Source organism: Antechinus flavipes, chromosome 5, assembly GCF_016432865.1.
Source record: "Antechinus flavipes isolate AdamAnt ecotype Samford, QLD, Australia chromosome 5, AdamAnt_v2, whole genome shotgun sequence".
Lineage (NCBI taxonomy): Eukaryota > Metazoa > Chordata > Mammalia > Dasyuromorphia > Dasyuridae > Antechinus > Antechinus flavipes.
The window spans coordinates 110766662-110793512 of NC_067402.1; the positions used below are offsets into that span (position 1 = coordinate 110766662).

General features: G+C 32.5%; 1 protein-coding gene across 2 annotated transcripts in view; it reads left to right on the top strand.

The window, feature by feature from the left end:
* Window positions 1–26851, top strand: part of CHCHD3 (coiled-coil-helix-coiled-coil-helix domain containing 3) — a 336173-nt gene that overhangs the window by 198475 nt on the left and 110847 nt on the right. The window contains exons 5-6 of one of the 2 annotated variants that reach the window (XM_052000966.1): window positions 10797–10811; window positions 12555–12638. In XM_052000966.1, the coding sequence (XP_051856926.1) occupies window positions 10797–10811; window positions 12555–12638 (99 nt within the window). The remainder of the gene's footprint in view (window positions 1–10796; window positions 10812–12554; window positions 12639–26851) is intronic. The other variant, XM_052000967.1, reaches the window with a different exon arrangement.

Consider the following 26851-nt stretch of genomic DNA (forward strand, 5'->3'; position numbering starts at 1 on the left):
TGGAGAGCAATCTGGAATTATGCCCAAAAAGTTATCAAACTGTGCATACCCTTTGATCCAGCAGTGCTACTACTGGGCTTATACTCCAAAGAGATACTAAAGAAGGGAAAGGGACCTGTATGTGCCAAAATGTTTGTGGCAGCCCTATTTGTAGTGGCTAGAAACTGGAAATTGAATGGATGCCCATCAATTGGAGAATGGCTGGGTAAATTGTGGTATATGAATGTTATGGAATATTATTGTTCTGTAAGAAATGACCAGCAGGATGAATACAGAGAGGCTTGGAGAGACTTACATGAACTGATGCTGAGTGAAATGAGCAGAACCAGGAGATCATTATATATGTCGACAACGATATTATATGAGGATGTATTCTGATGGAAGTGGATATTTTGGCAAAGAGACCTAACTGAGTTTCAATTGATAAATGATGGACAGAAGCAACTACACCCAAAGAAAGAACACTGGGAAACGAATGTGAACTATTTGCATTTTTGTTTTTCTTCCCGGGTTATTTTTACCTTCTGAATCCAATTCTCTCTGTGAAACAAGAGAACTGTTCGGTTCTGCAAACATATATTGTATCTAGGATATACTGCAACATAGCTAACATATATAGGACTGCTTGCCATCTAGGGGAGGGGGTGAAGGGAGAGAGGGGAAAAATCGGAACAGAAGTGAGTACAAGGGATAATGTTGTAAAAAAAAAATTACCCTGGCATGGATTCTGTCAATATAAAGTTATTATTAAATAAAATTAAATAAAATATTAGAAATAATAACCTATTCTAAAATAATCATTTATAACTTAGTGTAATACTTCAAACAAAAATTATTTTTAAAACTATCTGTTTTATTTTAAAAAGAGATTCTCATTATCAGGTTCTTTTGTAAAGGTTCCTTTTTCATGTAAAACCCACCAAAACAGTAGTACTCTGAACCAGAGTAGCACTAAGAACATAAGAAAAAAGCACAGATAATTTCTTCTCCTGAAGTAAAGATGTGAAAATGATTAGAAGTAGGTCTAGGTTTAGTTAAGAAGCAATTTAAAAAGATGATGAAGAAGAAATAGGCTTTCTGGTCCCAAATCTAAGCATTCTGTTAGTTGTAGTGAGAGAAATTTAGCCTACGGTATATATAAATTTTCTTAACAATTTGAGCCATTTTAAAATTGAATGGATTACATGCAACCTTAGGATTATACATGGAGAACTAATTGTAACCTCAAAGATCGTCTCTGGAAATTGAATCCCAACCGTGTTACCTAAGTAACCTAAAATCACACAGATTCAGGAATTCATTCCAGATCCTTAAGGACAGGATGGCTGGTCACATTTGTTAGAGAAAACCTTTTTTATGTATAGACCAGACTAAATGACTTCTCAAGTCCCTTCTAGTTCTTTAATTTTGTCTTTATCTTTATAATTTGAATTAGTTTCTGATTCCATGTCCCTGACATTTTTATTCCTTTCATAGTGGACAAAATGGGGACAGGCTGAAATTTAAATTTGATATTATCAGTTGAGCAAACCTATTTATATAATGTTGTTTAATATTGGAGAAAAACTATTGACAAGCCATTGTATTTAATAAAATTCACTATAATTAAAACCTTTTTTTTTTTTACACAGAATTCTTTCATTTTAGTAGTATCCTTTTAGATACAAGTTAAGATATGATTTTTTTTTAAAGACATTCAGTTAGCTAATTTAGATTACTTGAACTACTTGAACCTGAAAAGTAGGCATTGTCAGTTTTGAAGATCTTGAGTACAGTGCTTCAGAGTCCTTTCTAAATATTATATAAAATTTTATTAGTGGCTTTTATGGAGTTATACATGGCAAGAAAGTGGGAATTATAGCTTATATGCCAAATGACAGAATAAGGATCCAAAAAAAATAGTTGTCATACCAGAATCATAAACTGAATCAAGTGAGATGAAATTTAATAGTAATGTGGCATGTTTTACACTTGAAATTGAAGAAATTCATAAATTTCACAAGGAAGTGTATAGACATATGACAATTTGTATGAAAGAGATCCTGCGTTTTAGTAGACTGTTGACCTCCCCAAAACTAGACAAGTAATTCTTTTTAAAGATAGAATTCTGTTTTGATATAAGCTGTAGCAAGAGAGGGATAGAATTTAGGAGAAGGGAAGAAATAACTATACTATTCTGGCTTATTAATCTGATATCTGTAAGACTGCCATCTTTGGGGACCATATTTTAAGGAATAGATAAGTTGGAACATATAGAATTGTGAGGAAACTGGAGAAAATGCCAGACAATAATAAGCTGAAGGACCCGGGATACTTTGACTTGAAGAAGAGAAGACTTAAGAGTGAATTGTTATCAGGCTTGAACTTTACAAAGGGCAGTGTTATTCAAAAACAAACAAACAGCAACAACAAAAACTTATTTTCCTTAGCAGGAAAGGAGCACAAAAGAAGACAACATTGGTGGAAATTTTAAGGAGACATATTGGGCTTATCCTAAGTAGAAGCTTCATAACAATTAGACCTCATCAAAAATGGGATGGACTGTGCCATTATGGTAGTGAACTCTTACTATCTGAAAATCTTCAAGCAAAGGTTTCAAAACTTCTTTTTAGGAATCTTGGAGAAGGATTCTTTACAGAAATGAAGATTGGAATGGATGGTCTGTGAAGTACTTGTCTTCTTTTAGATTCTATGATAAAGGTGTAAATGCCCCAAGAGAGACATCATTTTGTATAGAGAAGAGTAGTAGACTGGGGTTAGGTTAGCTAGGACTATTCTGTTCAATGGATCTAACTAATTATACTACATTGCATAGTATTATATTAACTATAATTTTGAATAAGACAGATAACTTCCCTGGAACTTTATTATGTTATCTTTGATATGTGTTTATTGAACTAGACTTTTTTTTAAAGTTTCTTAAATAAGTTTTGATATATGAGAAATAAATAGATTCCAAGTGGAAATACTTCACATTTTGTACTAGAGTATTTTTTTCAAAATTTAAATAGTGAAAGTATAAGTAATCTCATTGAAATTTAAGAAATTAAAAGCTTGATTGGCAGTTACTTTTTTCTGTTGTCTACTTTGTCAGATCTTTTTCACCAAAGGCTTTAACACAAAGGACGGCATTTAGAGTATACTCTTCTATCAGAGTTATTTCTGAGGTGTCTAACATTAGTAATACAACAAGATCATATATATATATACTTAAAAATAAAGATTGAATTCCCAAAGAATGGATGAAATACCACAATGGAAAAGGAAGATAGAAACGTTTAAGAGTAATTACTATTGTCTGCAGATCATCTATTAATCATACTATTAACTGCAGATCATCTTGCTTTTCACATGGGGTTGCTTTAGGTGTTATTTAATCTACTATGCATATAGAGATACTTCCCAACAATCCATCTTACAGCTAATAGTTGAGATTGATAAGTAAAGGCCTTTACTTATCAAAGCACCTTTCTTCTCCATCTTAAGTTAACTTGATCAGAGAAGTTCCACTCAATTAGTTTCTTTTATGTACTTTATCTCTTTTTTATAGTACAGAATTTAAATTGACTGAACTCGTATGACATTAAATTTTCTAAACTAAACCATTTCTGAAATTCAATTTATCTGATGTTTTATACAGCAAATGATCAAGAGCTTTGCTTGTTCAATTTTCAGTGCCCAATTTTGGCTTGATGGTGCTTTTTCATTATATATTAATATTTTTTCCTTGGTGCTAAGTACATTTATGTGTATTTATTTTCTTTGTAAGTATGGTTAAGGTTTATTTCATTAGTAAAGAGTGAGTGAACCTATTATTTGAGATACTGTAGAAGACTGAGTACATCTGTTTTTAGTAATACTGTTTTTAAGTGAATAGAGTAAAAACCCTCTATATAGAAGAGAGAGAATCAGTATATTATTTTATACCATTAAAACTATACAAGCAGAAATAGAGTCAAGCTTTATCTAGGCCTAATTATTAGTTATGTATCTTATATGATAAAGGTATACAGTTTATAGAAAATGATGAAAAAGAACAGACATTTATATTGTAATACTTTTGAAATTTTACTTATTTTCTTTGAAAAGAAATGAGCTACAAAATACCACAGTTTTCTAAATAATACATTTTTAGGTATAGGTCAGCTATTAATCTTATTTTTAGCATCTTTGCCACCTTAGTTTCATTGAAGTTGACCTCAGAGAACTACAATCCACCTGACAGTACTGTTGCAGGAGGATGGGATTTAGCTGAACAAAATGGACATCAAAACCAAAATATCATTTCTACCTCCACCCAAAAATTGTTAGGATCTCCCTGTCATTAACTGCTACCATCCTCTTAGAGTACATACTTTTCATCTTCACTAATGGTTTGTAGTTAGGGATGTGTGCATGTATGTGATATGCCCACATTTCAAAATAATCACATTGGGGTTTCCTGTCTTAAGAACCATATGAAAGCTGTAACAGAAAGAGAGAGAGAGAGAGAGAGAGAGAGAGAGAATGAGAATGAATTACTTCAATATATAGGATTCTTCTGGCTCCTTAGCTACTGGAAATTTTTCATGTTCAGGTCTTCCCCATCTTAGAAAATATTCACATAAGCCTGCTATTTCCTCAAGCTAACATTCTATGGATCTCTTCATAGCCAGACATTTTAGTAAAAGCTTTTTATATGTGTTGCTTTGACTTTTCTCACTTGTTTCTCAACTCCTTTAAGTTGTACTTCAGATATTTTTCAAGTTGCCTGCTTATTGTAAAAACCAGCAGCCTTACTCATCCTTCTTGATACTTCATCAAATGACAACATTTGACAATGTTGACTGTGAAATATTTCCCCCTTTCTTAGTTTTTAGGACTCTACTCTTGATTTTCCCCATAACTCTGGCTACTCTTTCTCAGCCTCCATTTTTGAATTATTATCCATTCTCTATTCTGTAATGGACAGTATAAATTCTAATTTTTCCTGGTCCCTTTTCTTTCTTCATACTCTCCCTGTCTGTATGGCTTCAGACCCTTGGGTTCAATTATAATTTGTATGCAAATGATTCTCAAATGTATTTCAAGATCTAGTTTTTCTTCTGTGAGCACCAGTCCCACATCCCTGACTGCCTGCAGCTATTTCAAAGTCAGTATGTCTCAAGATGAATTTATCTCTTCATCCAAACCTATCTCATTTTATGAGTTCCCTATTTTTTTTTAATTGTCCCAGGACCCTTCAATCAGTCTGGTTCACCAGCTTAGGATCGTTCTCTTTACTGCTCCTCACCCCAGATCCAATCCACAGCACAGCTTGTTTTCTGTTCCCTTCTCTCCATTCAGCCTAGTCCACCCTTTTACTGGCTGTAATAAACTATAAAAGCTGTACTAATTCTATCTCATCCTCACAACACCTTCAGGGAATGGGTGCTGTTATCATCCCTGTTTTCAGTTGAGGAAATTGAGGGGCAAAGAAACTTACTCAATTAATTATCAGTTTAAAAGATTAGGTGATATTTGAACTCAGATCTTCTAACACTAAGTGTAGCATTGGGCCATGTAAATGCTTCAGACAGAATAAAATAGGAACTTATCTATTTGCTTTCAACTACTTCACAGTTGTCTCCATTCTGTTTTTCCAGCTTATTAAATACCCCTTAACATCACTTTGTTTTATACAAATAGCCCTCTTATTGTTCTTCTTATTTGCCATTTCACTACCAGTTTCTGGAAAATTCTATGTTCCTAGAATGCATTCTTCTCTCACTTCTACCACTTCAAATCCTTAACTTCCTTCAGAACTCTGCTTAAGAACTATCTCTTACATGAGTCCATTTTAAAGTTTCCTCCCTCAAGCTGCTAATGAGTCATTATTTTATTTGTACACAAAATCAACACACAATACATACTCATTAGAAATATATAAATAAATATAAGAAATATCTGTAAGTATATATTAACCCATGTGTGCATGTGTGTTTATTTCTTACATGTGAGTTTGTCGTTTCTTCAGTTCATTTTGTAAGTCCCTTGAAGATGGGAAAGATTTCTTTGTCTTTATATCTCCAGTACCTAATACAGTGCCTGATATGTGGTAGGTTTTTATTTAATAATAACTAATCAAGTGATTCTTTGTACTTCCACCCCACAGTTCTTGTCTTTCCTTGACTTCATTATACATATGTATATATGTATGTATGTATGCAGGCATGCACATAGTTAAAAATAGAAAATAATTTAGTCAGAAAGGCTTCCTCATCTGTGGATAATAGAAAAGACTCCATGTAGAATGTAGTTCTATCCCAAGAAGTCAGAAAAGCTCCTTGGTGATCAAGAAGACATGGCTCACATCCTGCCTCAGGTACTTCCTACATATGTGAGCATACTTATTAACCTCTCTTGCATTATATGGCAACAACAAGACTATATGACAATCAATTCATCACAAGATCATTGGAACTGATCCGAATCATCTCAATGTTGAAGAGAGCCATGTCTGTCAGAATTGTTCATCATATAGCCTTGTTGTTATGTACAATGATCTCCTGGTTCTGCTCATTTCACTCACCATCACTTCATGTAAGTCTCTCCAAGCCTCTCTGTATTCATCCTGCTGGTCATTTCTTACAGAACAATAATATTCCCTAACATTCATATACCACAATTTACCCAGCCATTCTCCAATTGATGGGCATCCATTCAATTTCCAGTTTTTTGACCCTACGAAAAGGGCTGCCACAAACATTTTTGCACACGTGGGTCCCTTTCCCTCTTTTAAGATCCCAGAGATTGCATTTTAAAGGAAGAAAAAGACTGAGCAGAGGTGAGGAAGAGGCACGTATCCTAAGAATGAGGGATAGCCACTACAAATGTACAGAGTTGGCAAATAAAAGCATGTTTGAGAAATAGAAGATTTGACTGGGTTGGGGACTGTGGATGTGGAGAATAAGCAAAGTTCTTTCAAAAGGTTTAAATGCTATATAAATATGAGCTATTACCATTATAAGGATGATATTCCAAGAACTTCAGATCACCCTTAAAGAAGGGAGTTTTCCCTCTATTTAATAAATTTTTAAATCTTTTAGTTAGACTTCGAACTATTTTTGTTTAACAAAACAAAATAAAACACCTCCATCTGTAAAGTAGTAGTCATTTTTGCAGTTGCATCATAGACAAGTCAGCTCAAATGACCCCTATTGCAATTTGAAATATTATTCCTATTGTATTAATTTTCTTCCTTCAGAATAGTTGAAGTTTTCTTCCTGATTGCTTTATGAGAAATTACTGTGTTCAAATAGTAAGGGAAGAGTTTATTGTTTTAAATTGCTTTTATCAATATGAAATAACTAAGATAAATTTTTACTGTTGAAATATTTCTTACTGACCTAATTCCTATTTTACTGAACTCCTGACACTTAGATCAGAGTTCAGTATAGAAAATTGATTGCAGCAGATAAGTTTTATGTAGTTAAAATGTATTTAAGATTCTGTGTCTGTTTAAGGCCAAACTTTTTAAACTTACCCCCCCCCCCCCAAGTAGTCTGGTGAAGTGTATTGATCCTTTCTCAGATCAAAAAGATCCCTTTTATGCATATTTTAAAATGCATAAAATAAAATACATAAAATTACAAAGGAAACAAACACATGTTGGTAGGTATAAATATATGTATATGTGTGTATATATTCTTTTTAAAAGCTCTCCTACTTCAACTTAAGAACCCCAGATCTAAGGAATAACATTCTTTGTATATATGCTATAGTTTAATACATAAAGGTAACTTTTAAGACAATCAGGCTTTGAAGGTAGGACTGATATGTAAGTTTGATCAGTCCTTAAAAGCTAATATGCTACTAAGTTGCAAGTAATTTCTTAGTCCTTTAAAAGTGACTTTCAAGAGTATTATAGAATGCAATGCCCAAGTATAATACTTTTGTTAGTATCACTTTGAAAAGAAGTGAACCTCATATAATTTCTCATTTACAACAAAAGTGGACTATTCATTGAATTGAATACATGCCACTGTTAATAATATTTTTGTGGCTAATTGATAGTCTCATTGATCATAATGTGCAACTTAGTAACCCATAAATATAATATTACCTTGCCAATTTATATTGTAACAATGAATTAATATCATTTGTAACTCTTAGAGGTTTTTAATCTTTTTTTAAAAATGATATTTGCACCTTTTAAATCTGAATACAAATGTTATTTTTCAATTTCTTGATTCTTTAACATTAATCATTTTTGCATACTCTAGTCCTATACGTCTTTTCTGCCACTAGGAAGAATGCCATTTTTTTATTGTTTCATTTGCCCATATAAGCACTAATGTGTGTCTTTATACTTTTGATGTATTAACCATATATTATTGTAAAAGATAAAATACATCTCACAATTAATCATATATGTTTAAAATCTTTTCTGAAATTTGATGGAGGTAGGGAGGAAAATGAATTATAATCACTTGGATGTTATGTTTTAGATTAGCATCTAAATAGTATGTCTTATCCAAAGTATGACATTATAAAAATGGAGAAAATGCTTGTTTTTTGTACTTTGAGCTATTACAATTAAAAACATTTTTTAAAAGAAACTCTACCTTAGATGGAACTGGTTAATTGAAGCCCAACAAGTTTTTCCTGAACACAGAATCTTTGCCTTATTTCTTGTATTGAAATATAAAATACTGAAAAATAATGACATCATCTTAATTGATTGTGATGTCACTGTTCAGAAAAAAACATACTATGTATTTTTAGTTAGCCTTCTGCCCAAGAGCCTCTAACTGCTAAGAAGATTGAGGTATCATGTTGGAAACTTGCAGTTATGGTGACACATCAAAGAAAACAGAGGTAAAGATAAAGTTCCTATTAGAAAAGTTTGAAAAATATGTAGATTTCAATTATAGTTAGAGAAATTTGAGTCAACAAACAATATTTTTTGTTTTCTTAAAAGTAATTTTAATTTGTTTCTTTTGTTAAATTCTTTAGTATTTTATGTTAACTTATGTAAAAATCATCTACCTTATTTAACCAAATTGAATTGTCTTCTGTGTCTAGTAAATACATATAACCTTCAAAGAAGGAAGATGAATTTTTATTAAAAAGCAAAAATCAATTTTATGCACATATTTACATAAGTACATGTCCATACAATTATATCTATATTTACATACATACAATCCTCTTCAGAATGCTTTCATACTTTTTAAAGGTGTTAATGTGATAGGTTTTAAAAATTAAATTCTACTTTACTGCCTTGTTTTAATTTGAACAGTATAAATAACAGTCAAATTTTGACTAAATCATTTCAATTAAGTTTTTTTTTTTTAGTCCAGAGATTTTCCATAATATTAGTTCCCATTCCATTTTGTTCCTTAGGTTGAGTTTTTTTCACCATCTTCTACAGCTGTCTGCTTCTTATAAATAACATGAGTTTACAGTTATCTACTATTACTTTCTATCACAGCATTACATTGTTTTTAAAGGAACAGATTGAAGTATAGCTATCATATTCTTTGTTTTTATATCTTTACCACACATAGACTGGAATCATGTGAATAAGGTGTGTGCATGCAAGTATATATGGGGGGTCTTGCATATATAAGGTCATTTGTATACAAACATATAATCACTCTTTGGATCTTAGAATATTGTTCTGGTATTCTAGTCATATGATAGCTTTATGATATTTTCATGTGTTTTATGTTGTCTGATATTGGGGGTAGCATTCTCTGTGGTATTTATTATATATAGTTGATTTTTAGTTTATTGCTTTTAAATTTTTCAAGGAGTAGATACTAGGAAAATGGAGGTTATTTCTATATACCCTGAAATTATATTTCAGTGGCTGGCTAAGTGCCATCAGTAGGATCAAACAATATATTTACTAGTATTGAATAATTTCACCTAAAGCTTTCTGAATTATATGAGCTTTATGAGTAGGTATAATGGAATGCTTATTATATTTTCTCTTTGCATCTTTTACTTCACCCTGTAGCTATATATGAGCAAAAGAAATGTTTAGTTTTAGTGTTTTAGTGGGTAATCTTAGATATCTAATGAAATTGCTGAGAGGAAAGTAGATGATAATACATTAAGAGTTTGGTAGAGGGAATGATTTCCATATCATGTAACTTTATTCAACTGAATCCTCTTGTACTATTAATATAATTACAAAATTGTCCACTCTCAGATTCTATACTAGTCTCCTCCCATTTGCTTATTGAAGGACATTAGGAGGATAACCCTGGATATGTGATTCCTATTAACATTCAAAAAGTCATTCTTTTTATAATCTGTAAATGATGTTTAATTCTTTTGTCATGAGGAAATTTTCCTTCTATACCAGAAAATGAAAGAAGGGTCAGTAACAATGATAGTTATTATTTGGTCATTCATTCAATAAGTGCATAATCTGTCTTCTAATTGATTATATTTAGAGATGTGAAGGTTACTGCTTTAAAAAAAAATACTGGGTAGATATTAACATTTGTGACATCTCTGATTTGATATCTTCTTGTTGGCTGGCAAACTTGCTTCATGAAGATATAAAAGTACATTAAAATAGATGTATATCTTCATCTTATCCGAATTTTTTGATTTTTACTTTGACATTTTCTTATCATACCATAAGAGAACAATGGCATTTACTGATTCCCTAATTAAATGTGTCCTATAAGTTTAAATAAGCAAGTATTTATCCTATTGCCTTCTGTGTGGAAAAGATATTGGCAAATTGTTTTTCAATAATTTCTTTTAAAAATCATTTATCATAATGTGGTTTGTAATTTTTATTTTACATGCTTCAGGACCTAGAAATTCAGGTAAGTTGTGAAATAAAGACCTGTAATACACATAAATGGGTTCTAAATTTGGACAGTTAAATCATCTTGAGAAACCTTTGTATAGCATGGGAAGGAAATCTTTTCAGTCAGCAAGCTTGTCATTTGTCATTAAATGCTTGTCATTTGCAAGGCACTATGATAAGCTCTGGGGGTACCCAGAAAATTGCAATGCCAGAGAAACTTTTAATCCTTATTTTTAAATTAAGATGGACAGTTATTAAACATTGCTTTGTAGGTATTCTTGATTTAAGCTAACCTGTTATATGTCTTTTTTCAAAGATAAGAAGTTAAGGCATATTCTTTGCTCTTAAATATTTTAGGTCTAAATGTGGAAAGCAGGTGCTACAAGATGGTTACCACTTAGAAATTCTTAGAAGGTTAGCATGATCAGACTTTCTTTGAACTATGTGTGTGGTTTTGAGTTAATCCTTGAAAAATGATACTAAATAAGCCATTTCAAACTAAAGGAACCACATAAGCAAAAGTGAGTTAGATAGGAAAGAGTAAATTTTGTACAACCTCTGATATAGAAGCTTAGAATATGTTACAGGATCTTTAGAGAAGGACCAATGCCAGAAAATACCTATATTGAGAAAATTTCGATGAAGAAATGAATTAAGAGAAGTGAGGTGGAGCATGATACCCTGTAGATGAAAAACAAAGGTAGTATATATAGTGTCATGGAAGGAACAAAGGGGATATTTAAAATGCCTTTTTTTAAATAAAGATACTTTGTGAGTTTTTTGCTTCTTTTTTTTTTTTTTCCAGAGGCAGAACTCCTGCTTCCTATCATCTGTGTAGACATTTTTTCACAGTAGTTTCAGATGAATTTAATTGGGCTATTTGCTGCTTTAAGAATTTCTTCTTGTAATTTGCCAAGTATTTGATCACCTAACATATGGAAGATGAAACACTGTGATAGATACTTTATATTTTTTGTGTAAATTCATTTTTAACTTAAGACTTGGATCTTTAAGTTGGAAACTAACTTGAGAAAAGCAGAAACTAATACACTTTTCTATTTTTTAAGATCTTCAGAATAATTCATCATTCATATACTTTAATTATCATACTTTTAAAAGTATAGCAAGTATTTTATTTTTATTCTTGTTGAAAATGAGGTTTGGCAAATCAGATTTGTAAAATAATAGCTTTCCCAAAGTATTCAACTACCATTATTTCAGCAATTTGCTTTTGTTCTCTCTTCTACTTCCACTCTTTATTCTCTATAACTCTTAAAAGGACATTTAATAGTATGAGGCAAGTAATTTCATATCTGAATGTCTTCTCTTATTACTCAGAAAGTCCCCAAAACATAGGATACACATACATATCTTAGGTAGAAATCTTTATATTCAAAGATAATTGTTAGCTTAATTTGTATTTTGAATAAAATGTAAGCATAAATGCTTAATAGTAGTCCTTGAAATGACTTTTTTTCTAGAGGAGTTAAAAACCAGTGTGCCTAGTGTTGTAATCTGACATTTCCAAGTAAGTTGGGACAAAGTAGGACACAGCTGTTAGATGGGAAAAAACCCATAATGCATATTTATTCTTTACATTTAATACAGCAATCATCTTCCTATTAATGTTTTTCTTAGGCAGGGACCTGATAGATTGCAGAGTCTTCAATTGTGTATATTTATTTCTTACAACTTTTATTCACTTTTACTTTGCTGTTGCTGCTTTTTCTTGATATAATGTTTTCTTTTCTTTTTTTAGGCTAAGCAGCTGGAAGAGAAAGACCGAGTGCTAAAAAAACAGGATGCTTTCTACAAAGAGCAGCTGGCTAGACTGGAAGAGCGGGTATGACCATTTAAAATTGTTACTATTTTATATTTAAATAGGTAACTTTGGTATACACAGTACTTTGGTAGTTGTAAAACATTTGTAATTTCCTCATTATGGATATTCCTTACATTGACACAGATCTCTGGCTTTTGAAAATTGCCATGGCCTAAAATCCATCATCTAAAAGATTCCTGATCTTCTCAAGTTAAGACTTTTTGCTTATTAATTAGGCTTATCCTTGGATGATACTCTCAGTCTGATGAGATCCATTGAATATGCTCTCTCCTGAAAACTAAGATACTTCCCTCCAGTATGTGGTAGGTCTTTACTGAGGGAAATCCTGAATATGTTAATTTAAAATTAAATAATTTGAATTTAGAATCTAGAATAACTACTAGTTACTTATTTAATTTGAAAACAAAACTAGACTAAATAAACAATAACTAAATAATAATAATAATATTAATAAAAAATTTAGAAATTAAAATAATGAATAAAAATTACAACTTTTTGTGGAGGATAGTAAGGCATCCGAAGATAGATAAAATAATGTCTCCTTTCTTAAAGAATAGCATTTCTATTTCCACAATTTCCTGTGTGGACATAGTATTTACAGTGGAACATTTTATCTTATAGCATAGGAGATGGGTACTAGACTAAGGATTTCTTTCATGTATGGTATATCTCGACAAATTATTGTCTTAGAGATTTACCATGCATGGTGATTAGCCAATATGTGCCCAAGACTGGACCTGAACCTGCCTCTAGGATCAGCTCTATGCTATACCATACTGGCATTCTTTTATCTTACAGAAAGTTCTTTAAAAATGTTTTTCTTGTGAATTTAAAATCAGATGGTCTCTGAATGATTTGATGTCATATTAGAAGATAGCAAATAACTCTTACACTTGGAGTAAGAAATAGAAAGCAAATAGATTTTATTTAGTAGGTAGCAGATAATGATCATAATTGTGTTGGAATATTTTGGTTTTCTCAGCTCTTATCATAGGACCTGGCAAACAGTAGATACTTAATAAATTCTTGGTAACTTTTGACTGATAAAATATCTTTAAAATGTTAAAAGCATTTTAATACAATTCAAAATAATGAATTAATTAATCTTATCTCCTTCATGTACTCACTGTTATTATGGTTGAAAAGTCAGGATGGTTTTTTTTTTTTTTTTTATCCTGATTGTTATTTGTCGTTTTTTGCCCAGTGCCTGACATAGAGCCAGCATAAATAAATGCATATTCCTCTCCCCCTCTTCTATCTGTCCCTTTCCCCATGTGTACAATGTAGGAGAATACATGTGTTTCTCTTTCTGGGAGAAAGCATTTCATAGGCTTTTTAGCAAGAGAAAATACTCCATTAACTTTTTAATGATATATAAATGTTAGTAGTTGTTAATTTCCAGTATTCTAGCACAGAAAATATTTTCTTGTAGAAACAAGGTTATGTAAATGACTACCCTCACAAAAACCTTAATGTAAAATCTATAAAACATTTATGAAATTTACTATGTTAAGACAGATTTCACAAATGGATAGAAATGTAAACTTTGCAAATGGACTTTTTGGTGCACAAATTGTGAGCTGTTTTTGTCATTGATATAATTTTCTTTGTTTAGAGCTTTTAAGTAAAATTTTATCTTTCACTTAAATACTTTGAAGAATTCTAATTGGTAAGAAAGAAATACTAATGGAATGACCGTAGAATGTCATATTGCTTCTTCAGTAAAGGCATATTGAACTTAAGAGCTTAACTAAAATGTTCATAATGGTCTGAATGATCTCAGCACAATAGAAATTTTAAAAACAACATTGAGTAGTATTGATGAATAAAAAGCTAAGAATTGTGGGTTTCTGGTTATTTTGTTTCTATCTGCCTTATGATCATCAGTATTCTTGGAGTTTATTTTAAGTTGTGCTACAACTGATATGTGGTCTTTGAACGAATAGCCAACTGCCTCTGTGCTAAAGACAGGAGGGTGGGCATTTAAGATATTAGATTATTCCCTTCTTTTCTTTTAAAAAAAGTTATCAATATCTTCTCTATATTTCTTAATGTAACCTTAAAAAGGCATGACTTTTTAAGGGAAAAAAGTAAAAAGTTCATCTGAACAAACATGTGAGTTGACTTTGATATTATCTTTGATGACTTTGATATTACTTATGCAATGGTCTTTGTACATAAATCTTCTGCTTCCCTCCCCTATTCCTACCTCTACAAAGAGGAGAAGATCTTCTATCACTTCAAGATCAAGCTTGGTTATTAACATTTATAATTTAATTTTATTTTCTTAGTTTTTTCCTTTTATATTGTTGTTATTGTGTATGTATATATTGTTCTCCTATTTATGCTTCATTTTGAGTCAATTCAGATGTCTTTTCATGCTTTTCTGTATTCATTACTTCTTATAATGAAGTAATATTCTGTTGCATTTATAAATAACTACACTTTATTTAGCCATTCCCCTACTAATGGATTCCTATTTAGTTTCCGGTTTTTTTTCTGTTCCCCCCCCCAAAAAAAAAATAGTAATATAAATATTTTGATTTATCTAATGTCTTTCTTCTATTGACCTCTTTTGATATGAGATGATTTTAATAGTAGAATATTTGCAATGACAATAGTAGTCATTTGTTTTTACAATTTCAATGTCTTCCTTTCCACACATTCTTTTTTATTGTCCCTTGAGATTTAAGCATTGAATAATTAATTCAGTCAACAAACATTGATTAAATGTGTCCTGGTTGTGGAAAATCTTGTTCATTGTTGGGTAAAACTTAAAGTTGAGATAAAGAAATTCATGAATTTTACAGTGTAGAACAAAGAAAAGACATGAATCTCAGGCAAAAGACATACCACAAAGGATCATATAATGACTATGTTAGTGAAGTATAAGAATCAAGTGCTTTGTGAAGCCTAAATAGGAAAGCTAGATAACATGGAACTACTAAAATATTTTAGTGGGGGAGTGACATGCACAGAATTCTACCTAAGCAATATTAGTAAGCATCTAATATAAAGGATTAGTTGGCAGGGCAGTAGGGCAAACATAGAGAAATAGGCTATTCGAGCGAATATAATAAAGATGACAATATTCCCTAAACTAAGCTATTTATTTAGTGCTATACCAATCAGACTTCCAAGAAAATATTTTAATGATCTGGAAAAAATAACAAAATTCATATGGAACAATAAAAGGTCGAGAATCTCAAAGGGAATTAATGAAAAAAATATCAAATGAAGGTGGCCTAGCTGTACCTGATCTAAAACTATATTATAAAGCAAAACTATTTGGTATTGGCTAAGAAATAGATTAGTTGATCAGTGGAATAGGTTAGGTTCACAAGACAAAACAGTTAACTATAGCAATCTAGTGTTTGACAAACCCAAAGATCCTAACTTTTGGGATAAGAATTCATTATTTGATAAAAACTGCTGGGATAACTGGAAATTAGTATGGCAGAAATTAAGCATGGACCCACACTTAACACTGTATATCAAGATAAGATCAAAATGGGTCCATGATTTAGGCATAAAGAACGAGATTATAAATAAATTAGAGCAACATAGGATAGTTTATCTCTCATACTTGTGGAGAAGGAAGGAATTTGTGACCAAAGATGAACTAGAGATCCTTATTGATCACAAAATAGAAAATTTTGATTATATCAAATTAAAAAACCTTTGTTACAAACAAAACTAATGCAAACAAGATTAGAAGGGAAGCAACAAACTGGGAAAACATCTTCACAGTTAAAGGTTCTGATAAAGGCCTCATTTCCAAAATATAGAGAGAATTGACTCAAATTTATAAGAAATCAAGCCATTCTCCAATTGATAAGTAGTCAAAGGATATGAACGGACAATTTTCAGATGATGAAATTGAAACTATTTCTAGACATATGAAAATATGCTCCAAATCATTATTTATCAGAGAAATGCAAATTAAGACAATTCTGAGATACCACTACATACCTGTCAGATTGGCTTAAGATGACAGGAAAAAATAATATGAATGCTGGAGGGGATGCGGGAAAACTGGGACACACTGATGCATTGCTGGTGGAGTTGTGAACGAATCCAACCATTCTGGAGAGCAATTTGGAATTATGCCCCAAAAGTTATCAAACGGTGCATACCCTTTGATCCAGCAGTGTTTCTACTGGGCTTATATCCCAAAGAAATACTAAAGAAGGGAAAGGGACCTGTATGTGCCAAAATGTTTGTGGCAGCCCTGTTTGTAGTGGCTAAAAGCTGGAAATTGAATGGATGCCCATCAATTGGAGAATGTCTGGGTAAATTGTGGTAGAGGAATGTTGTGGAATATTATTGTTCTGTAAGAAATGACCAGCAGGATGAATACAGTGAAGCTTGGAGAGACTTAAGTGAACTGATGCTCAGTGAAATGAGCAGAACCAGGAGATCATTATATACTTCAACAATGATACTGTATGAAGATGTGAATTTCTTTGACAAAGAGACCTAACTCAGTTTCAGTTGATCAATAATGGACAGAAGTAGCTATACCTAAAGAAAGAACACTGGGAAATGAATGTGAACTATTTGCATTTTTGTTTTTCTTCCCGGGTTATTTTTACCTTCTGAATCCAATTCTCCCTGTGCAATAAGAGAACTGTTCGGTTCTGCACACATATTGTATCTAGGATATACTGCAACATATTTAACATATATAGGACTGCTTGCCATCTAGGGAAGGGGATAAAGAGAGGGAAGGTAAAAATCGGAACAGAAGTGAGTGCAAGGGATAATGTTGTAAAAAATTACCCTGGCATGGGTTCTGTCAATAAAAAGTTGTTATAAAATTTTAAAAAAGAGAGAGAGAGAAATAGGCTATTGTGTTAGTCCACTAGTTAGAGCTCTGAGCCTGGATCAGGAAGCCCTGAATTTAAATCTAACCTTAGACACTTAACTAGTTGTGTGATTCTGAGCAAGTTACTTAATACTTTAGTTCCCCAGGCAACTCTGTTAGGACTGTAATTTTCAGATATATTGTTGATCTGCACCAGTGGAAAGATTTCATCCCTGGGAACTTCCTACTTCATTGAAATCATAGGTTAAAAAATAGTTTTAACTAGAACTAGTTATACATAGAAGCACTAATATACTTATGAGTGAATATAAGGAAACATACCAGTATTATATCTTTTCCTTCATAATTACAGTCATCATCTATATTAGTAGTTAATATTTCTTAATAACAAAGTAAGCAAGTTTTACATCAGTTTTCTTACCATTTTTGATCACAGATTATTCCTTCTAATAGGGAACTGTGCTAAGTCAAGTCACTAAACGTGAAATTAACTGCATACCTTTCAGGAACATTAGGAAGTGAACTGTATTATATCAAAATCCTGAATCGAAATCAGATATTTTTTGGATTTAACCTTGTCTTCATCATTTTTTAGCTTTAAGAACTTGGACAATTTTTCTGAACCTTAGTTTCTTCATAGTTTCTTCATCTATAAAAATGAAAGTAGTAATTTTAGTAATGAATACCAAAAATGCCTTATTTCTAAGACAGACTATCAAAATTATTATGAAATTCTAAAGAAAGATTATATGCAAAAGGAAGGATCTCAGAGCTAGAAGACAACTTGAAAGTTCTGTAGCCGAGTTTATATCTAAATAGGAATTTACCACTTTTTAATTTTTTTTATAATTATAACTTTTTATTGACAGTATATAGGCATGGGTAATTTTTTACAATATTATCCCGTGCATTCACTTCTATTCCGATTTTTACCTTAACCTTCCTTCACCCCCTTCCCTATATGGCAAGCAGTCTTATACATGTTAAATATGTTGCAGTATATCCTAGATACAATATATGTGTGCAGAACCGAACAGTTCTCTTGTTGCACAGGGAGAATTGGATTCAGAAGGTTAAAAATAATCTGGGAAGAAAAACCAAAATGCAAACAGTTTACACTCATTTCCCAGTGTTCCTTCTCTGAGTATAATTGATTCTGTCCATCATTGATCAATTGGAATTGAATTAGATCTTCTCTTTGTCAAAGATATCTACTTCCATCAGAATACATCTTCATACAGTGTTGTTGTTGTAGTGTATAATGACCTCCTAGTTCTGCTCATTTCACTCCGCATCAATTCATGTAAGTCTCTCCAAGCCTCTCTATATTCATCCTGCTGGTCATTTCTTACAATAATATTCCATAATAGAATTTACCACTTTTTAAGGCAACTTGTTTTTTTTTTTTTTTTTTGGATAATGCTAATTATTAAGAAATATTTCTGCAGACAGTGTTATGGTGTCTTCTACCTCACTGCAACTTTTAACCTTAATTGTCTGCGCCTAACCATAACTCCATTCAATGAAATAGAAATTTGAAGATTTGTCTTAGAGTTAACTTTCTCCTAAAATATGATAATATTGGCATCAAGAGAGCTATAAAACTGGGTGAGATTTGTTCATCTAACCTGCATATCAGGGTTAAAAAAGACATGAAAGATATTCTTTGTAAAATCCAAACAACAAAGTTTTTCCTTAAAAATTTTTTTTTTCAAATGTAACTTTGCACAAATGACATCCTAATTGCACAATATTTCAAATACTGCAAGTTCTTCTGGATGAGAGAAACTCCAGTGCATTGTTAAATAACAAAATGTTTGAAATATTTCATTCCCTACCTGAATTAGAGGTGAATAATAAACTAAGACATGAATTGAGGAAGAAAAGATTAAACAGATTTGTATTTGAAAAATTGCAAAACACTTTGAAAGTTGTAGCAAGAAACAGAAATATCATTTCTTTCTATTAATAAACAGTTATTAAGTCCTATCACACTAACAAAGAATTTTTAATTTTAATGGTTGAAAGCATTGTATTTTAATTGATTTCATTCCATGATCTTAATTATTGGCATTTGTGCAAATCTGCTTTCTCTTTTTAACACTGTTTTTGAGTTTTCTGTGTTATGTTTTGATCAGTTAGAATTTACCCAGAATCAAATAAATATTTTGTATACATCTCAGTCATTTTAGTACAGTATATTATGAGATTCCCATTGAAGAAGTGAAAAAAAGTATTTACCTATGTAATGATAGCACTAAAAGCTAACTCCTTAGGTTGATTCTAAATATCTCTATTAATTTAACTTTTTTAAATCACTCATTGAGGGGCAGCTAGATAGTACAGTGGATAGAGCACCAGCCTTGAAGTCAGGAGGACTTCAGTTCAAATCTAGTCTCAGACACTTAACACTTCCTAGCTGTGTGACCCTGGGCAGGTCACTTAACCCCAATTGCCTCAGCAAATTTAAAAAAAAAAAATAACTAAATAAATCACTCACTGAATTCATACTCTTCATTTTATAGTTGAGGAAACTCGGGTCCATAAAGTGGAGGTATTTAAAACATTTTTGTGGTGTGGACCTTTAAAAATTCTTCAATTATGAAAAAACTAAATTTTTGTTAGAGGATAGTAGAAAATAAAGGCGTAATTCTTTTGTCCTCTCTTCCCTTTCTCCCCAATCCAGGTTCATGGACCCTTTCTATTATATTTACGACCCTGTTTGAAAATCTATGGATTACATATATGTAGAATCCCTGTTCTGTTGCCTTTTAGGAATTCTTTGGATGAAAATCAAATGGAAACTGTAAAAGGGTCTCATCCTCAAGGCATCATAAAGACCAGTGTGAAGATTCTTGATTTTATTTAATTTAGGGGCCAGAGAACTGAAAATGGAGTTACAGCATTTATCCCAACAGTGAAGTATATATAGCAAGTATTATTTTTTCTTTACAAACTCCTATTGACTCTAGCAGATGTCTGCATATTAATAGCTTGCATTCTTTCGAGTTAAGGAGCATGATGTAGGCCTGACCTGGAGCACACCAGAGGAACTGGAATAAAGGTATTGTCATTAAGAAGAAATGCCTGCTTCTAGTCCATCACCTACAGGGAGAAATGCTAATTAAATTCTAAGATCATGTTTACATCAAATGAGCAGTTTTTAAAAGCCTCACTAGTGAGTAGGTGGCATATCTATCTCTTGTATCATAAGGTGTGGAGACTCATCTCTGTGATTAATTGCCTTTTTGATTGTTTGACTATATCTTTGTCAATTAAAAGCTTTATTTCTGTTTTCTTCTGTATGACTTGGAAAATAAACAACAGAAAACAATGCCAATATTGATAATAAAAGGAAATGACTACAGAATAGGTTATTGTCAGCACAGTATGGGCCTTGTGCAAGAAATTAGTATACATATTCACTAGCAGATGTAGTCTGTCCCTTATCAAGTATTTCATTGAGTGAAGTGTAACAGTGTCAGCCTTTTCAGGGAAGTAATATAAAATTTGGCCTGTAAAGGGGCATCAGTGACAGGTGTGATTCTAAAACAGACAGTACTGTTGTTAAGGAGGTAGCTGTTGATAAGTTTGATTTATCGATTAAAATCCTTTCTGTCTGTCTTGTCTGTCTGTCTGTCTGTCTCTCCCTTTCCTCTTTTTCCCTAAGTGGATCTTAAATAGTTGCCAGCATTTTAAAGTAACACTGATAGAAAGTGGCCTCTGAATTAATTGCATTCCCTTTTAAACAAGATATAATAGTTTCATTAAAAGATTTTTTAAAATCCTCTAGGTAAAGAATATTTCTAAGCAGGTAATCAGCTTATTTAAATTTTACTAGATTAGGCTTGTAGACAAATATCATTCATCAGTGCTAAAGGGTATATTCTTTTACTGAAAGTTGTGGAGTTTATATACTATTCTCTCTCATTCATGTTGGAATTGGATCAATTTCCCAAAGAGTTCTGTAGTTACAGAGTTATAGAAAGGAGGGTTGCTCAAGTCAGTGAATTTTGATGGTAAAGGCAATAAAAACCAATGTCACTTTTAACTGTCATGCCATTCATAGCATTCACATTGCTCTGAAACAGTTTTGCTCCATCATCTATGTTATGCTCCATTCTTTATTTTTAAGACCTCATGGTAGATCATATGTGCATTTAATTACATATAGAAAGAAAAAAAATTTAAATGTCCCTTAGAATAATGATCTGTTTTTAATAAAATTCACAAGATATCATTCAGTTTCAAGATTAATCTTCTAAAAAAAATCTGTTCCAGGTTTTCAAATGTAATAGATGTAATTACAGTAACAGGAAAAAAATTCTGTCAGGCATTATGGGTTAGGGAATATAAGGCAATAGGCTGCATCTGTTATCAACATCTCCTATGGATAAATTGGCTTTCCTGTTAAACTGTCTGAATTTTTTAATGGGAAATTTCGATTGGATGATCTGAAGATAACTATTTTTAGCTAGCATTTGGGACATGAGACTTACGTATGTTTTTCTGGGGTTAGTTAAAAGCACATACTGTTAAAATGATCTTAACTGGAGCCAGTTTATTCTTCAATGTCTTACTTTGGAAGAAGGATTTGCAACTCATAGGATCAGCACTTAATTTGGGGCTCTATTTACCATGTAGGTTGTCAAGAAGTATTAACCTTAAGGTAAAATGAGAACACAGAGTACAAAGCTGTGAGCTGATGGCACACAGTACACCAGGTATTAAATAGCATTATCCATCCTGCTTGCTGCAGTAAATAGGATTTCACTATTATGATGTGTCAGGGCTTTCAGTGAAATCAAATTTACAAGACACTAAACTGCCATCCTCTCTGCTGAGCGGCTTTATTCTGGGATCTTGCTTTCATATTAATCCTGTTGGTAGGAAATACTTGTACCAATTGTGCATGGAAATTATAATTTAATGATCTCTTCCCTTTCTCTATTCAGGGCTTAAAATGGACCACTGTGCTTTGCAATGATAGCCCCAGGGCTCTGAAAAAGAGATAATATACAGTTCAGCTTTAGAGCCAAGTATTGCCTTTTTGTGAGTGCTTGTAATGATCATAAGTACTAAGATGCCTTTAATATGGCTTTAGTATTTATACTTTCTCAACTCTTAACATTTCCTTTACCTTTTGAAAGATAATATAATGAAATAATTAAATTTTTCTTAACTTTGACACTTTTTCCAGTAACTGTATTCTGTTTGCATAGGAGTGTTAAGGTAAGGTAAGATAAAAAGAATTGTAGAAACAGGAGTTCTTTAAAAGCCTTTAGCGAATTCTACACAATATACTTGGACAGAATCACTAGTCTATCATGTTTGAAAGACTAAATGTTTCTTTTCTTGGGTTTTTCCTCTTACTATCACTAAGAATATTGCAGTAGGAAATAATTTCCTTTGTTTGCATTTGGGTCAAAACCATTGTTTTCTTTGTAAGAGTCAATAATCATGCATTCTTTTAAAAAATTAAATAATCATTTTGGTTCTTGATTTCTCAAATATTGATTATTTTTATAGCATTTCATTGAAGTAGGCCAATAATTATGAATATCCCCATTTTTATATCCTTGTCCTAAACCCAAGACACAGCCTGGTTAATTTTCAAAGTAAACTTGTGAGCCCTTATTCAAAAAAAAAAACATTCTTCTGTCCCCCCATTACATTCAATGAGAATGTTATCCTATTTCAAGACATTGGCAAAGATTAGATTATTGATTTAATAATCTTTAATTATTATAGTCTTTGCCAAAAAATATTAAGATTTTATATATTATCAAGGAGTTGGTGCTAGTTGCCCTGTATAATAAATAAAACATGTTTCTGACCTGGCCAGTAGTAGAATATTCAAGATTTCATGAGGGAAAGGTAAATGCTTACAATTAAATAATAAAAGAGGTTATACTGTGACAAAATTAGGATCCTACCTTCCCAGTGCTTGGGAACCTTTACCATGCTTCTGACAGGGCACTGAATTAAAAACAAACTGTTGTGATCTCTTAGGAGATAACTGGTTGCATTTCCTACTGATTATAGTAAGGCAGACTGTTAACTAGTAGCGAGCCTAAGCACTGAATGGGCTTTGTGAATAAAGCATTCTCATTTCCTCTTCAGCCTTCTATTCACCATATTGAAGGCAAGGAGAGGGATTGTTAACAGTTTTAAGTCCTCAGGGGGAGAGGTATTTCTTTGGCTGCTGGCCCCTCTTTGCTTAATCTTTAAAATCATTATTTAATTTTGTTTAGATCATATTCAGGGGCCTCTTTGGTTTCCAAGGGAGAATGGTCGGATTGTTGTGCCACAGTTCTCTTTTATTGTCCTGACTCGATTTCCCAAATTGTTTGCCTCGGTTTCTAATTGCTCTGCTCAACCACCCCTCCCTTCTAATCATGATGATCCAAATAAGGAGAAAGACCTTCTCTTAGGCATCATCAGAATGTTGGGTGCTTCTCCCCATTCTGTAATTTATCAGATGTCTCCCATATCTCCCCTGACTCTGTCAGAACTGGATTGTTAGTCCCCTGTCAGAACTGGATTGTTAGTTCCTGCTCTCAGTGCTCTGACTCCACCTCTGCTTCTGTCTACCCCCTGTGTCTGAGCCACATGTATATATGTCATTGAGAACTCACATTGTTTGCTGGATTCTTGGAGACTATAGTCTCATTCAGCCCCAGGACCAAACCATGGATCCATTTGGGTATCAGTAAATTTCTCCCTTTCAAATAAAATATTAAATATACTCTCTAATTTTTGTCTTGCCTCAGTTTCTCCGGCATTACAGGATCATCACAAAGATTAAACTTCCTAAAAGTTCCCCTGAAATTTATATGTGATGTTCTTTGCTGTGATCATGCTATCTATATTGCAAACTATGCCTTGAAATCAACAGCACTGCAAGGCTTTTCTCTTATATATTTATACCTGTAAGACATCTTCATTTGTCAGAAAAATTCTATTCCATTTTAAAATTATTAAACTTAAATAAATATGAGATCAGAATGCTTATTCAATTAAGCAAAATCTTCTTTATTTCCATATGCCAAGAGGCTGATGAGTCTCCCCATACTTAAGGAGACTGATTCTCCAGTAGCAGATGGACTCTGATCTGTCACTGGCTCATGCTGACAATCTTTATAGCTTGAAGTGGAGCCCATCAGTGGAACTGCTTTTTGAGAAGACCGGCTTATTTCCACGCAGTAATGAAGCAGTGAAGTAGTGGGAAGCAAAGTCCAAAAAAGTCCCAACTTTTTTAGGGCACGCTTAATAGAAATGAAGTCTAACATAATAATAGCTAGCTTAAAAAAAAAAAAATCATTAAACCGTCATCCATTATCTTATTTAAACCCTACTCTTTTTAGAGTTTTTAACTCATATCCTGAATCTTATTTTAGTGTCAAAACCCTCCTGGGACATGTGGACATCAGAAAAACGTCTTCTAAGCATCTCTTTATTTCTTGATTGTTAATCCAGGAAATACATTCTTTTAGCCAAAGTTTATTTTAACTTATGAGGCTAATAGAAGTCATAAGAATAGGCAGTACATAAATTGAGCAATTGTTATTCCTCTTTTAAAAGCTCCTTTTGCCCTTTAATCTATGTCACCTTCTCTTTCTTTTTCCCTTTTTTTATTGTACTGTGTTTTCTGGCTGACTCATTTATTTGATGTTTTTTACACTTGATCAGTGGGTTTTGGACTTTGTGTGTGTCTATGCTTTTGCTTATGTTTTTCCTTGGGCTTGAAAGGTCCTCTTTTTCTCCATGATAAATCCTTGGCTATTCATATTCTACCATCATTATAAAGCGTGAATTAATCTCTTTTTCAACGGAAAGAGCATTAAATGTAGAATTAGCAGCCCTCAAGTCTTATCCTCGTTTGGTTACTTGAATCTAGTGTGATCTTGAGCAAGTCCACTTTACCTCCTTGTTTCAATAAAATGAGGGTGTTGGATGATTACAGGTCAGTTAAAATGACTCTCAACTGAGGAGTAGAGAATTTTTCTGCCATCCAGTAGGTCGGCATCTTTTGTTCTGGTTTGGTTTTTAACTTGTTTTGTCTGTTTCATTTCTTTTCCTGAAGCCTAGGTATAACTTGATTTACATATAGTGATTTGCATTAAGTAAAAGGCTCTTGGGCTGGTTGTACTTGTCAACATTTTCAAATGGTTTATTTTATAAATTGTTTCTTAACATACCAGTATTCTTTAAAAGGCTGTTTTTGCATCCACTGGGAAAAAATTCTATGGTCATGGTCAAAATGATGCATGAAGATAATGAATCTTTTAGCATATAGGGTATATTGATAAGGGAAATTTATAGACAGGACAGCTTTGAGCTTTAGCTGTGATGCATGCAAACCCTGAAGTGGTAAACATGGAAAAAAGGAGAGAAAATGTGCTAAATATTATGGAGAAGGAATTGAATGGAAAAAAAGGGGGAAATAAATGTCCTAGAAAAATCAAAGATCAACAGTGTTATAAGCCAGAGAAAACAAAATAGGTATATTGATGAGATCTAGATTTAGGGTGGTTGGGAAACCAAATGAAGAAGTTTGGCCTTCCCTAAATGCCCTTGGAATTTGGCACATGGGTAGGGAGTTTTGGGAACTCTCCTTTTGATGGCTCAGCGATTCTTTGTAAAGGAATTTATGAACCCAGAAACCTAGATTGATAAAAGAGATTTATTGGCGACAGAGAGATATAAAGTCTCATTAGGAAAATAGGTGAGAATAAGGTAGCACTAGAGAATATTATTCTAGCGGGCAGAGATTTCCTTGGCATAGCATAGCATGGCATGGCATGTTAGGTTCTCTGCAAAGAGATTTTAAATTGCTTTTATAATAGAAGTCTTTGACTCCAAGCCAAGGCCTGCTCCCTCTCTAGATGAGGTTGGTGGGTGGAGTTTGAGCTGGAATTGTATAGAATTGGTATCTCCAGCTCAGGACTCAGCTAGCCCCACCTAAATTACAGAATGAAGCTATTTGTCCTTAGGCAGGGTCTTTACTGTGGCATGATTCAAGGAGAATTTGTCTTTCAAGGAGTTTTAGAGTTTGGGGGTTCCTTCAATACCACTAACATTAACAAAGGCAGGGCACATGATAGTATGAAAAAGAAGGTTCTGAAACCTTTACTGTCATTTTGGGTTACTTTCTGTCACCACTTTGTTGAAGGTCCATTTGGTAAGAGGACCTTCAAAAGCTATGTCCCTGGCTTCACTGTACTTGTTCGCTCTACTTTTTTATTAGTACTCACCTCCAAACTTAAAGTTCATTCCAGAACATGTTCAATTAGTCATTTTACTTCAGATTATAGGAATATCAGAATTCATATTGTATAAAATTAGGTATATTACAGATCTTACTTTTACATTTATCCCTTCT